The sequence below is a fragment of the Siphateles boraxobius genome, unplaced genomic scaffold, assembly GCF_051911475.1.
Source record: "Siphateles boraxobius isolate OS27281-9 unplaced genomic scaffold, OSU_SipBor_1 33, whole genome shotgun sequence".
Taxonomy (NCBI): domain Eukaryota; kingdom Metazoa; phylum Chordata; class Actinopteri; order Cypriniformes; family Leuciscidae; genus Siphateles; species Siphateles boraxobius.
The window spans coordinates 2,370,560-2,385,451 of record NW_027508953.1 but is presented as its reverse complement, the minus strand read 5'-3'; the positions used below and the strand labels follow the sequence as shown (position 1 = coordinate 2,385,451).

Here is a 14,892-nt window from a genome sequence, read left to right as displayed (position 1 = left end):
ATCAGAATTCCTCTATTCAAATTCCTCCTCTTCTCATTCATCTTCCTCTCCAAACACAGAAATGAATTCAGCCCAAACCACTTACACAGACTTCATTCAATCGTTGCGTCATAATTTCAGCCTTAAGTATTAACTTTATAATACATTTAAAGGTATAGCGGAGGATTTTCTTTTTCCGGGTGGGTAGCCTATACTATTGGTCCACCTAAGTGGCAATCATTCTGGTGATATGTTTACGTAAGGCCGCCGTACGTGCTCGTCCATTCTGCGCATGCGCACTTTCAGGTGTATTATGTGTGATGAGTTACGGTTTCAGCCATTCCTTTGAAAATGGCTGAGGGTCGAAAGAGAAAACATGTATACGAAAGTGTATGATAAGAAGAGAAAGGCCGCAGTATATAGAAACAAGACCAGAGTGATTTTGGGTGAATATTTCACACGCTGGCATGCGCTAAAACCACAGGTTGGGCTTCCCACTGATGCCGAAGATTCTACTAGACAGGTAAAGTTTGTCATGCTATTTGGAGAAATCCATTTAAAATCACTGCTAGTAAAAGTTAATGTAAGCTATGATTAGCGATGCTAGCCCTGGCACAAGTCATGCACCGCGTAGACACGGTAAACATCTCAATTTGTCTAAAGTAGCCTTATGACCAAATGGTAAATGGTATCACGCTGAAATATTCTAAAACCTTGTGTGTTCATTTTCGATAATTATGATGTGTTCACCATAGTATTTATTACACAAATGCAACAAGCTACTTCTCCATTGCATATCATGTCTTGAGTCCTCGGTCACTCAACACGTTTAATAGGCGTTCCCGCTCGGGAGCAAATAGTGTTGCGCATGTGCATTTTTTAAAAAATTGGAGAGGGCGGGTCTTCTCTAAAATTCGGAAAGATCCTCCGCTATACCTTTAAGATTAGACTGAGGAAAATCTCAGATTGGACTGACAATGTTTGCCATTTAAAAATGATGCTGTTAATATTTATACTTCTCGTGACTGGCAATTTAAAATCACACTGTTTATTCAGCCACAAAGTTTTGCAGCACTTGAAAAGCTCTTTTAGTAGGACAATCTTGCAAACTTTGAGAAATCCAGAGACTATTTTTGTACTATTTGCAGAACTGCTTAATAGATGAAACGAACTAATTTAATAATTGATGATCTTTACAACAGAACTGAATAAACACTGAACTGACTTCAGATGAACAGCCAAATTGCGTCATTTTCCTGCTATCACTGTAAAGCTGCTCTGAAACAATCTGTATTGCATACAGAACCATATAAATAAAGGGGACAACTTGACTATATTTATTTTTTAAAAAAATTAAGAAGCACTCACTTTAATCGCCTTTAAGGTTGGGAGTATACAATGCAAACCAGACAGTGGAAAATCTAGACTTATGATCTGTGGGTGTGCTTTAGTTGTAGAAATATTTAAAGAATGTAACCCAAAAAAAAATGCCAAAAGTATTAATAATAATAAATAATAATAAAACAATTATAATATAATAATAATAATATTTAAATTCTAGTCATATTTTTAAATAACAACTACAATAATGTTTTAGCTCTGGTAATATTTATAAAAAATATAACAATGAAATATTCACCTTAAATAAATGATATCAATTACTTGAAGATGTAACATTTCAGCGATTAAGTACATAATACTCTAACAGTTTTATGGAGGGGAGAAATACACACATAAAGAGGTCTGAGCCCGGCACACAACATCCACTACCTTCCCTAAAAAAAAGTATCTAAAACTTGAACATTATTATTTTTGCTTCTTTGCAAGGACTGTCATTTCCTTCAAAACATGCAAATCCAGAGTCATGCTGTGAGTGCAAGTGGAAGCAACACAGTCTCATTCATTCGATCATCTCCCACTGTACCGGAAAGAACTCCTCTCCGGTCTAGAAAAAAGACACGCATACACACACACACACACACACAGCGGACAAATCTAAACCCCTGAGCTAAACGTGTGTCTGCCTGGTTAGACAGAGAAAGGTCAATGCTTCAGCCATGAGATTCTCACGGAGAGCTGGACACAGTTTCACGTGCTGTGATCCATACAACATCCATATCTGTCGCACTCATTCTCCTACATACAGACACAAAGCTCATTACCTACATTTTCACTTTAAAAAAAAAAGTAAATGTGAGTGGGGTTTGCAAGTGCAAAAGTCATCAACACAATTTCTAAGAGGCTCAACTGGTTCTGAGTGGTTGCTATGGTGTTCCACGTGGTTGCTAGGGTGTTCTGGGAGGTCAAAAGAGCCCACCAGACTTTTTCATCCCTAGCTCAAGTACCTCTCTCAGTTTTAGTCTAGATATTTTTCTCCATCAGGTGAAAGTCATAAGTCTATAATCAAGTCTAATGAGAATGCACTTATACTTGGGGTGAAGGTTTGAGCAAATTTAATTATTAAACAGTTTCATTGCCCGATCTTGCACCATATGTTATACACAGCAATGTCACTGTCAAAGGGAAGAGCATCATCGCTAATTTCAAAAATGTCTTGACAGATGATGTAATCTGACATCCATCAATCACAGCTTAATATCAAACAGACTGCGACTGCCAAGGTCATGAATTATACATCTATAAAAAAACTGAAACAACCAGGCCAACACTGAATACCATATGGAGTCAGAAAGAATGAAAGAAAGACAGGTAGAAAGACTGATCCATCCATCCATTTACCCATCCATCTATATATCCATCTATTCATCCCTCTATCTATCTATCTATCTATCTATCTATCTATCTATCTATCTATCTATCTATCTATCTATCTATCTATCCATCTATCTATCTATCTATCTATCCATCTATCTATATTTCTATCCATCTATCTATCTATCTATCTAACTATCTTTCTATCTATCTATCTATCTATCTATCTATCTTTCTATCCATCCATCTATATATCCATCCATCCATCCATCCATCCATCCATCTATCTATCTATCTATCTATCTATCTATCTATCTATCTATCTATCCATCTATCTATCTATCTATCTATCTATCTATCCGTCCACCCTTTGTCCATCTATCCATTTGCCCAGTTGACCATCCATCCGACATCCATCAATCTACCTGTCTATCCATGTATTTATTAGTTTATCCGATATGTCCATCTGTCTATACATCAATCTGTCTATCAATCCATTTCTTAATCCATCTATTTGTCCATCTATCCATGGTCTATAAAAACTTCAAATTTTATAACTTCACAAGATTTTGTTTTTAAACTTACAAGGTCTTTTTGCAGTTGCATGAAATTCAATTCCTTCAATTAACTTATAATAGCAAGAAAAAAAAAATCTGTTTAAAGTAGTATAAGGTTGAAGTTGCCACAACAGTTGTTAGATGTATTAACCTAAAAGAGAATAATTAAAATATTTTAAGGGCATGAATTTACTAGAATACAGTCAAAAGTATGAACCTTTTCATTGCTAGTAATTTGCTAGTAAATTATAATAAAATTCTAGTGCAGAGTATAAGCATGCAAATTATGGGTTTAAGAATGCATTATTTGCCCACTGGTCTCTCTGTCCTCTTTTGGCTGAGGGAGAAACTATAGTGTGCAAGTGTGTGTGTGTGTGTTTGTACACAGATGTCTCATCAGAGCTCTCTCTGCTCATATTTTATTCATTGTTTGCTTGTGCTGGCTACAGGAGACCATGCTGCAGACGAACCAAAACAACCGCTGTGTGTGTGTGTGTGTGTGTGTGTGTGTGTGTGTGTGTGTGTGTGTGTGTGTGTGTGTGTGTGTGTGTGTGTGTGTGTCTGTGTCTGTGTCTGTGTCTGTGTGTGTGTGTGTGTGTGTGTGTGTTTGAGAGAGAGAAAGGGTTTCAAAGGTGCTGCAGCCAAACACCCATGCACCAATCTACATCCAAACGGCTCAGTCTGTGTGTGAGATGCAGAGTTCATGGTGCCCTTGGCTGATCCTTGTGGGCCTCCATCCTTTAGTTCAGATATGCAGCCATCTGCTATTTCTACATCCATCACTGGCCTTTATCCAAAACCACCCACAGACATCAGAAATCCAAATCCTCTCCATCCAGAACCTCACGCGTCTCTGGACACCAACACAATCTTTCCAAGATTTCCAAAAGCCTTGTACAAATATTCAAGATCTTCTCTGTATGTTTGTAAATCTCCCACTGACTCCAAGTTATCTTGGAAAGTTCAGACGTTGCAAATAAATAGGACATGTTGGGCAGGATTTTTCATGTTTCTTTCTCTTTTTCACTTCCAGCAAAGACATGAAGCTTTTGGTTCCAAAATAATGAGCAAAATAATTAAAATTAGGTTTACAATCGATGCTTTATCACTGTATTTATTATTGTGCTGCCACGGAGCAATATAGTGTTTAATATGTTAGCTAGCAAGCAATACAAATAACATAAATAAAATATTTAAAAAAGACTGCTAATTTTGTTTTTAATAATGGCTAAATGAGTGGTATTTTCTAGTAAGCTTATTGCTTATTCTTTATCAACACCACACAAAGAATACAAAACAACAAAACAACTTTAACACTATTCTTCTGCTGCCTTGTATTAGCAGTATTTCTTTCAGGAAATGCAAATTCATTTTGTGATTGTTTTCCTCTATTTCATAGTCGTCTCACCAAAAAAACAAAAGAAAGAAAGAAAAAGAAAGAAAGAAAAAGAAAGTGCTAGACCAAGATATGAGACACAATGTCATCATAATAAAACTAAGAACTGAAACCTCTGTAAAATAACTTTTATTGGTCTGCGAGACTAAAGCAAGCAGCTTTAAAAATATCAGGGGTGACATTTAAAACATGGACGTCATTGATCCAGAACACATTCCTGTGGTAAAAATAGCCTGAACTAGACGGAGAAGCATAAAATACACGTTACACAACTCATTTAGCGAAGGCTCTACACCTCAGGGGTCACAATTTGATGATAAATGCGTTTCATCCTCAGAAAACACGGATGAATATGAACCAAAAGCGATATCCTGACTGAGTTGTGACTGTAATGGCTTCTGTCAATTCGGCTAAGATTATGAAAGCACTTAGACCACAACAACAATAAGAGCAGCGAGAGCTTTTTCTGCTAACAGTGGCTCTGCAGCCAGTATTACAGTACCGCTGGGTAATTAGAGGCCCTAATTGGACCATCCACCGCTACATGCTGGTTGAGCCCCTGAAGGCAGCGCGTGCATCGCACACAAGAGTTATTACAAGCAAATCTGTGTATGCACATGGATGGAGAGTGCACAGAAAAGCTCCCCGGGCCTTTCTGGAATCCTTTCAGAGTCTTTTGAAACACTCCAGAGTCTTTTAAAGCCTTTCCCGAGCTTCGTACCAATTCTGTTGTGCACTGTGGGGCGGTGTAGCGGTTAGAGGATTAGTTTAGGCAACAATGAAAACTCTCATTCGTGAGACATGGCATATTGCAATTAGCAATGAGACGTGCCCGAACCAATAATACCAAGCTTGACACAATGTGAAGAGAGCGAAACATTGTCATTCTCGGTCAGTATCAAAGCTGGTAAGGTAATGTGCTATTTGCGCTCTTGAGAAAGACATTTAACCCCAGGTTATTTTGAAAGTCCTGATTGTTTGCTAATATATAAAGATTTTACAATTCTTCTGCAATGTAAGAGCTTGAGATATCCTTGAAACATTAGTCAGCATCTTAATGCTGCAGAGTATTTAAGCTAGGCAGAATAGCAGTGTTTAAGCTAACTGAAGCGTCAGGCAATCTGTTTTAATTAAGAGTGCTGGCAGGAGCTACAGGGGCATGCGGTGTTCAAAGCTTCCTTCAGCCCACAGAGAGATGCTGATCTACTGCTCCATCATGACCAGCATTTCACCGGGGGGATGTAGTGCAGAAGTACAACCTGGGTCAGGTCTGGAGTATTGGAGGTGGTCAGAATGAGGTCCAATCGGAAAGTGAATGATACCACACACACACACACAAAAAAAAATTACACAACTGGTTGATGACAAAAGAAATAAAGTACAGACTGCAGACACAACTAAAGAAAAAATGGGGGGGGTATTGTGTTTTGAGTTGCACTACCGTTTAAAAATTTGTTTTTAAAAGAAGCTTCTTATGCTCATGAAGGCTAAATTTATTTAAACAAGAATACAGTAAAAACAGTAATACTGTCAAATATCATTACAATTTAAAATAACTGTTTTCTATTTGAATATATTTTAAAATGTAATTTAATCCTGTGATGCAAAGCTGAATTTTCAGCAGCATTACTTCAGTCTTCAGTGTCACATGATCCTTCAGAAATCATTCTAATATTCTGATTTGCTGCTCAAGGAACATTTCTTTTTATTATCAATGTTTAAAAGAGTTATGCTGCTTAATATTTTTGTGGAAACCATGATGCATTTTATTTTGCATTTTATTATCGGAGTCTGAGTCTTAAATAGATCTCTATTCACAGTCTGTTTTCTATATTTGTTCTTCATGCTATAATTTTTACAAAGGTAGATTGCTGAGAAAAGCACTAATGATATTTTGATTAAGATAATGTTCCACTGATAGATTACACTTATCAAGGAGGATCATTTTTAACTAAAGTTAATGCAATAGCTAACGTTAAACAACAATGAACCATTTTTTAGCATTTATTAATGTTGGTTAATGTTAATTTCTACATATATTAATACATTTTAACATTTTTAAAATGCATTAATTAACATAAGTTGATGCATTGTGAACAAACATGCATATTAGAATATAAATTAACAGTAACCTAGATAATTTATGTTTGTAACAAATAAAATATGCATGAATACCATTTGAATACCATGCAACAAATTCCATTTATGCATGAGAAATATACATGCATCAATAAATAAATTAAAGTGTAAATGTAAAAAAAAAAAATGCATGCATGCATAAATGCCTAAATAAATAAATGAATAAATAAATAAATGTTAGTTAATGATACCTGATGCATTAATTAATATTGACTGACTGAACTAAAGCATTACTGTGCATATTCTTGTTGCCTGGCTTGAAAAAAATACGTTTCCAGAAAAAGGTAAGATGAATCCTCAAACATACTGACGCATTCCCGTCGGAAGAGAGTAGAAGACACCTGAAAACAAAATCAACAGGAAGCAATAAAACAAGGAACTACCAAAAGTGAAGCGACATACTTCAACATCATCGAGATGGCAAGAGTCAAAACTGCTCACCGAGACCAGTACCAGAGGGTCATGACCCGTACGTGAGCACGTGTGCGTGTTTTGACAGCATAACAGAACGCCAATCATAACGGGGACCGCTAAAAAAGGGAAGTGAAGTGCACGTCCTTGTGTCTCCAGCGGACTGGAATGAGCTTCAGTCAAGCTGTATCACATCACACTGCAGAAACGTCCGTCCCAGAGAGACTGACTCCATGCTGAGCTTATAGAAAATAAAGTTTGACAGTGGGATTTATGCTTGCGTCCTTTGTTGTTGGTTTTGATGCGCGTAGGAAGACAGGACAATGTAGAAAGCTAAATCAGGTTATGAGTTTTGAGGCCAGGGCTCAGTCGAAAGAGGAAAACTCCAGCCAAAGTAATTACTGAAGTTAACTATCAAAAGAAAACGCTGGTGCAATCCTCACAAAGACGGAGGGAAAATGTTTTCTTCCAACACCACAAAGACCTGAGAAATCTCATTTTTCATTTGGAACATGCTGTCAGTGGTGAAATATAGCGGCATATGGGTGCAGGTATGGAGGTTTCTGCATCAGGTGGCATAAATAAAGACTGCTGTGGGCGGCACAGGATGCGGTCCATCCCCATATCTCATTCCTCAGCTTTCTGTTCAGTCATACTCAATGACAAATACAATGCCGGTTTCTGGCTCTACCAGCCATGGAGGAAAGTGACTATGTGTGTGTGTTCCTTTGCCTTTAGGCAGCCTGAAAAACAAGCTTGGGTTGCAGTTGAGCACTCAAAAACCTGTAGAGACTCACTAGAGGACGGAGAAACAAGAAAGAAGGTGAGAAGGAAAGAAATGTGGTAAAGACATGTCCAGAAGCTGACGTTTGCCGTCACAGTGGCTCTTTCTTAAGCAGAGAGAACATGGACAGATCCTCTCAGGAGAAAGACAGACACACTAAGGGCATTTTCACACTGCAATTTACCTGGAAATACTTTAGAAATCAGATCTGGTGTTCGGTATTTTCTGCCAGCTTTTTATAATCTGAACTAGCATTCTTTCGAGTCGATTCGCTTTACTAAGTTTGTCAAACGGGCAAGCAAATACTGAAGATCCAAATCGATTTGTGCTTCAAGGTGAATCAGTTGGTGGCTCAGTCAGAATTGGTTCATGGTTTAGTCCAAATCAGTTTGTAGTTCAGCCTGAATCAGTTTGTGATCCAGTCAGAATGGGATCAGGGTCATTTTGAAAAGTTTAGCTGTTCAGTCCAAATCAGTTCATGGTTGAATCAGCACAATTGAGGTCTTATTAGTAATTTTAGAGACAATTTTTGATTCAGTACATTTGTTAAACAGGTAACTAAATAGGTTACAATCAGTTTGTGATTTAATTTGAATCGGTCAAGGTGATTGAAGGAGAATCAGTTGGTGGTTCAGTCCAAATGTGTTCATGATTCAGTCCGTATCGGTTCGTCATTCATCCTAAAACAGTGAGCAGTTCAGTTTACATCCGTTCATGATTCAGCCTGAATCCTTTGTATAGTTCACTCATTCACTTTAGAAATTTTAGAACACAGACAAAAAAAAGTTGCGCTGCATGAAGTGAATATTTACATACAATTAATCAAAATCAAACTATCAGCACTGAATAACTTCTTCATTAAGTTCAACACCAGCATGTGAACAACTGTAGTGCAGGTAAAGACAAACACACTCACAATAATAATGGTGTACCATGCCATGGTTACACAAAAAACAAAACAAAAAACAGGAAAAGTCTTTATGCGCTCCCACTGGAGAGGTTTTCTGTAATGAGACGGTCCGAAAGGCAGACAGGATAAGATAATTGTGGATGTTTGGTGGGTGTTGAGGAAAGGAAGAAAACATCATTAGCTTCATGCCGCAATAAAGAACCACTTTGATTTCTACATGAGGGTCATTTGCCATGGGGACAATTCACTTGAGCAATACGGGAAGAAGAGAGAGATAAAAAAAAGAAAGACAGAGAGAGACAATAAGAAATAAAGACCAAAATAAAGACTACCGTAAATGCATGTAGAGACTAAGTGGCCTGATGAGAATTCAATCATTGTTGTCCAAAAATACCTTCTTCAATTAAACCACAGCAGCTTCTGGCTTATTATTTCCTGTTTAAATGCACTTCCTGTTCCTCATGCCTCTACTACTAAACTTACTTTTGATTGAAATATGTCTCTGAGTCCCTTAAGATGTTGTTAAGCTAATGAAATTATACGTTAATTAGCATTCAGCGCACGCACACACACGCACGCAACACACACACACACACACACACACACACACACACACACACACACACACACACACACACACACACACACACACACACACACACACACACACACACACACACACACACACACACACACACACACACACACACACACAGGGTAAAATAAAGTCAATTTTAATGATATATTGATATAATGATATACCAGACTATTTTGTCAATGCATTTCAGTATTAAATGTACTACTAAACAGGCTATATATAAACAAACAAATGAAATAAAATATTAACCACATTTAACAAACAAATTTCAAAAAAATCTATTTTACGATGAGGCATTTGGTACCTCTTTATTTGTATGGATATTAATTAGTATGAATAGTAATAATAATTTAATAACTTAACAGAAGCACCTGGCCACTCAGAGATTAGGTATTTCTCAAGTTTAGAAATGGTTAGTTATAAAAAATAAAAAAACTTGTGAAACAGACAGGTGAGCTAGTTAATGTCTGGAGATCCTGGTTTATGCACAGCAGAGACGGCAGGCGCTTTGACATTTCCAGATCCGAATGGGACTCGATTCATGGATATTTTTTTCTCTCTCCTGGTTTCTTTTCCATTGGCCATGTCAACTGTTAGTTGGAAACTAGACATGATATATATAGTCCCACTGCAGCCTTCAGGAGATCTCCTCATTCTCTCTCTCACTCTCTCTCTCTCTACTCTTAGGCATTTCAACTCCCAAAAGAAGAAAAAAAAAGATATACAAACAAATGTGTGTGAACTCACCCAAAGGATGTTTTGAAAAATCATGCCATGAAAATACTCAATTGAGTTGGTAAAGCTCTACTGGGATGCATTTAATCCATATCTTTCAGCATTAATAACCAATAAAATGCAGTTCAAACTTCAAATCCAGTTTCTTGGCTGCTTGCAAACCACAGAGCAGTGGTTTTGCCAGGTGTGACCCAAACAAATTTGGGTTTAGCAATTAAAAACAACCCTTCCAGTCAAAGTGAGCGATTCTTGGCCAGTATAACCAGCAAAGTGCACCAGACCTGCCAATAGTCAAAAGATCGGCTCTTTGAGACTAGTAGGAACAAGACGATGCATACATTTACTAAGAAATTCTGTCTAAACTTCAACAGCAAACTTCTCTTTTTCGCTTCCTGAATGTAGAGAAACACATCAAGGTGCTGCCCAAAAAAGCCTGAGATGTGTGAAAAGACATTGGTTATTTTCTTATTTCTGAAATCATGTCCCATCAGATAGAGCCGCTGAAGCTTAACAGACCTTCTTACATAAAACATAACAGTAAAACACAAAATCATTCCTCTCGGAAAATACATATTTTTCAACATTCACCCCCCGGATCATTTCTTCCATTTTGTGATAGTTATTCGTACTTGGGTGCTTTTATTTATTTATTTATTAGTAGTGTTTACCAAGTCAAGCATCACTATTACTATTCCTCATATTTCAGGTCAGTGATTTGAACTTTAATTATTAAACTTCAGAGCGTAACTCTGCAATGTTTGCCTGCCAGACAATAAATATGGCAGAAAACTCCCACAGACGTACACTACAGTAAGATCCAGAGTCATACGTTGAGACAAGAATATCACAGAAACTTGAGGGTGGACCACCTAGCAACTACCCACAACACCATGCCAACATGCTTAAAACCACTAACAACCTAGCAACAACAAAACAGGACCCCGGAAACCACTCACAAAATTGTTATATTATTATGGGCATGTGCAAAACGCAACTGTCAAAAAGCAACTCAGTGGATTGCATAAACCACTGGTTGACTCTGTAAGGATAGAATGGTATAATTAAGTTTCAAGTTGAAGCCCAAAATTGATGCACTTCTCAGGGGGAGTTTGCATGTAAAAACGTATTTTGGAGTATTTTAGTTGTCCTAAAAAAACCTTAGTGGTGGGTCACTAAAAATGGCATTAACTTCTAAATTAAAACACTGTGGCTGAAAATATCCAAACTAAAAACATACAATACTGTTCAATTTTTTTTTTTTTTAAAGAAGCCTCTTATGCTCACCAAGAATGCATCTACAGTAAAAACAGTAATTTGTGAAATATTACCATCTAAAATAACAGTTTTTTATTTGAATTTATTTTAAAATGTAAAATTTTCCAGTGATGCAAAGCTGAGTTTTAACCACTCTTTTAAGCAGCCATTACTCCAGTCTTCATTGCTCGTATTTGGTGCTTAAGAAACATTATTTTTTTTGGTAGGACTTTATTTTACAGTCCTGTTCCCTATAGTATATACTTATAATAGTAATTGTAATAATTGCATAATAACTAGGTACTAACCCTGAACCTATACCTAAACCTAACTTTAACCCATGTAGTTAAATTACATTACCAGTATTTTCTTAAGTAACTACACTGTAAACACTAAGTACACAACCCATATTGTAAAATAAAGTGTAACCCATTTCTTTTTATTATCAATATTGATATTATTGTGGAAACCGTGATACTTTTTTTCAGGATTCTTTCAGCAATTATCTGAATAGAAATCTTTTGTAACAATATAAATGTCTCTGCTGTCACTTTTGATGAATTTTTGCTGAATCATCTTTGCTGAATACAAAGGTCAAAACAACATAAACCTCACTAATCGACTAGATGATTGTTGGCCGACTAGTTAATCTACTGGTGATTATCCATTTGCGTTTTTCCAATTTAAGACATTCACAAATGCTCCCATAGGTAGGTTTTGTCAGATTTAGATCTTTCTGGGGCCAAATCCATCAAAGTACAGCTAAGTACATCCACACACACACGCACAGCTCAGTCAAAGGACAGCTCCACAACAACTTCAAAGAAAAGAGAGAGAGAGAGAGAGAGTGAGAGTGTGTGTGTGTGTGTGTGTGTGTGTGTGTGTGTGTGTGTGTGTGTGTGTGTGTGTGTGTGTGTGTGTGTGTGTGTGTGTGTGTGTGTGTGTGTGTGTGTGTGTGTGTGTGTGTGTGTGTGTGTGTAGGCCACCTGCTCAGTCACCGATGCTGAAAGCTGTCTGGGATTAGAGGACACACACACCGAGAAATGGAGTCCACAGACAACGCTTTTCAAGTTCGCATGTGTGTGGAATACCTCTAAGAGCATCATGTGCTCTTATTTTCCATCCTCAAAGACGCAGAGACGAAGGTGCGTAAAAGCAGACGTCTTTATTCAAAGAAAGAGCACATCAAAACAGTGGAGTCACGGGGAAACTCAGATGGGCTTGAGTGATCAGACTAATGCACAGACTCTATTACGAACTCAGACCAATCAGCACAGCCTTTGAACCGCCGTCCCATTACAGCTGTATCGAAACTGCCGGAGCATTTACAGCGCGATAAAGAGCGAGATGGTGTTTAGACTGAATGTTTTGTGTACCTTTAGTGCTGAGAGTTTTGGACGTCAGCTCCAGCGTGTTCAGCGTCTCTGTGCCGATATTCTCCAGGGTGATGGTCAACTGCTGGGTCTCTCCATTAAACAGCTGCAGGGACACACTAGTGGACAGGTCTTCACTAGACAGATGAGCCGACCTGGACCAAGACAAAAAATACATAAGACTACAATCTTGAAATGTTCATTGGGGGTGTAAATAATTGCTTTGACAACAACTCAGTTGTGATTCTTTATTCAAGTATGTGAGGCATCATGAAATTGTCACAATTTTATTTAATTTAGATTATAAATGCTAAATGTAAAAACTTTCATAAACATTCTGAAGACACAAACATAAATGCAGGGGCAATTTACAACACTGAAAAAAAATGACATAAGTTTTACTTTAAAAAGTTGAACTTTTTACAATAGACAAGCTCTTTTGATTGCCTTGCATAATAAACCAAGAATCTCAGAGTGCACCTGTGGAGAAAAGAGTCTGCTAAATTAATTAATATAAAACACTGGGTATTATTATAGCTATTATAATCAATTATTCATTTGCATATTCATTAAATTGAAATTAGATGTATGTATTTACATCTCTAATGTTCTTAAACAGACAAGATTAGAAAGATAGATAGATAGATAGATAGATAGATAGATAGATAGATAGATAGATAGATAGATAGATAGATAGATAGATAGATAGATAGATAGATAGATAGATAGATAGATAGATAGATAGATAGATAGATAGATAGATAGATAGATAGATAGATAGATAGATGGTGAATAGCACAGACAGACACATTTGTGTAGCTATTTTCTAGTCATTGAAGCATAGCTATCATCTTCTTTAATAGAAAAATAATGACTTCTAAACAGTTTTATTTAGCAGGCTTACATTTTGATTACGTCACCATAACGTTACCAAAAAAAAAAAAAAAAAAAAAACATTTGCTTCTTTAGCTCAAAATCTTGCTAAATGTATTTTGCTGTTGGTCCAGATAGTGCACACCCTAGAGGACTATTGTAAAGTCCAGCCAATGACGATGTCAATAAGTTCAATGACTCTTTTAATTGAAAGGTGGAACATTCTTTCCTACAGCCGCTGTTCAATTAAGAGTCAATCGCCTTATTAGGGCTTCGTCTCAGTGATTTCTCAGGTGGCTTGTCCCCTTATATCACCTCTAATTTAGCAATGCCACACACGCTTAGGTGAATGAGAAAAAAACTGATCATGAGGATGTGCAAAAGCATGCTGCAAAAATTCAGATTCACCTTTGTGCTTTAAAAAACTAAAGTCTTTCAAATGAGGGAACACCCTGAGGCAGGGTCCTTTTAAAAACTGTTCTGTCTCATCAGTTTCCCCTCAATCGTTGTGTTTGTTCCACTCAGGGTGTCTAAACAATATTTAGTCAATCATTTAAAAGTTTTAATCCATTTTTCATGTCTTCAAACCATAGTTTTTGTCAAAAAGCATTAGCACTGAAGTTTGATTCTAAGTGCCCCTTCAAGAAGCTCAAAAGAAAGTGAAAATGAGTGTGGATGGATCCAAATGTCCAGATCAAAATGAAGGCCTCAACGTTTGTTTTCTGAAACATCTATTTCACAACAAAATATGTGCATGAATTAATTAATTTGCTTGTCATAAAAAAAAGCCTAAAACAAAGTTTAGTTGAGGAAAAAAACAGTTCAGTTCACTTGAACAGGAAAAGCCAAAACCAACTCTTTGTGATATGCATTTTTGCTGGAAGAACTAGGAGGCTAAACTTAATTCATATGCACATTCTAGATTAAATAAACTATGATAACAGGTACTTTTAACTGAAAGGTGGGATTTATACAGCTGCCATATTTGGAGTTACAAATTGTGCCATTCATTTTTATATATCTCCTCCCCTTTATAATGTCTCTGACCAAACCTTTATTCCAGCAGAGCCACACTAAATCAACTAATTTCATTTCATTTCATTCTGAATGTCATTTCAGTCTGATTCGTTTAAGTTTGAAGAATAATATTTTGAATATACTTGAGAATAAA

General features: G+C 36.8%; 1 protein-coding gene across 2 annotated transcripts in view; it reads right to left on the bottom strand.

Annotated features, from left to right (window-relative positions):
- The window catches only part of trappc9 (trafficking protein particle complex subunit 9), a 223,808-nt gene that overhangs the window by 137,061 nt on the left and 71,855 nt on the right, over window positions 1–14,892 (bottom strand). For both annotated transcript variants that reach the window (XM_077194949.1, XM_077194950.1), the window contains one exon: window positions 12,852–13,003. In XM_077194949.1, the coding sequence (XP_077051064.1) occupies window positions 12,852–13,003 (152 nt within the window). The remainder of the gene's footprint in view (window positions 1–12,851; window positions 13,004–14,892) is intronic.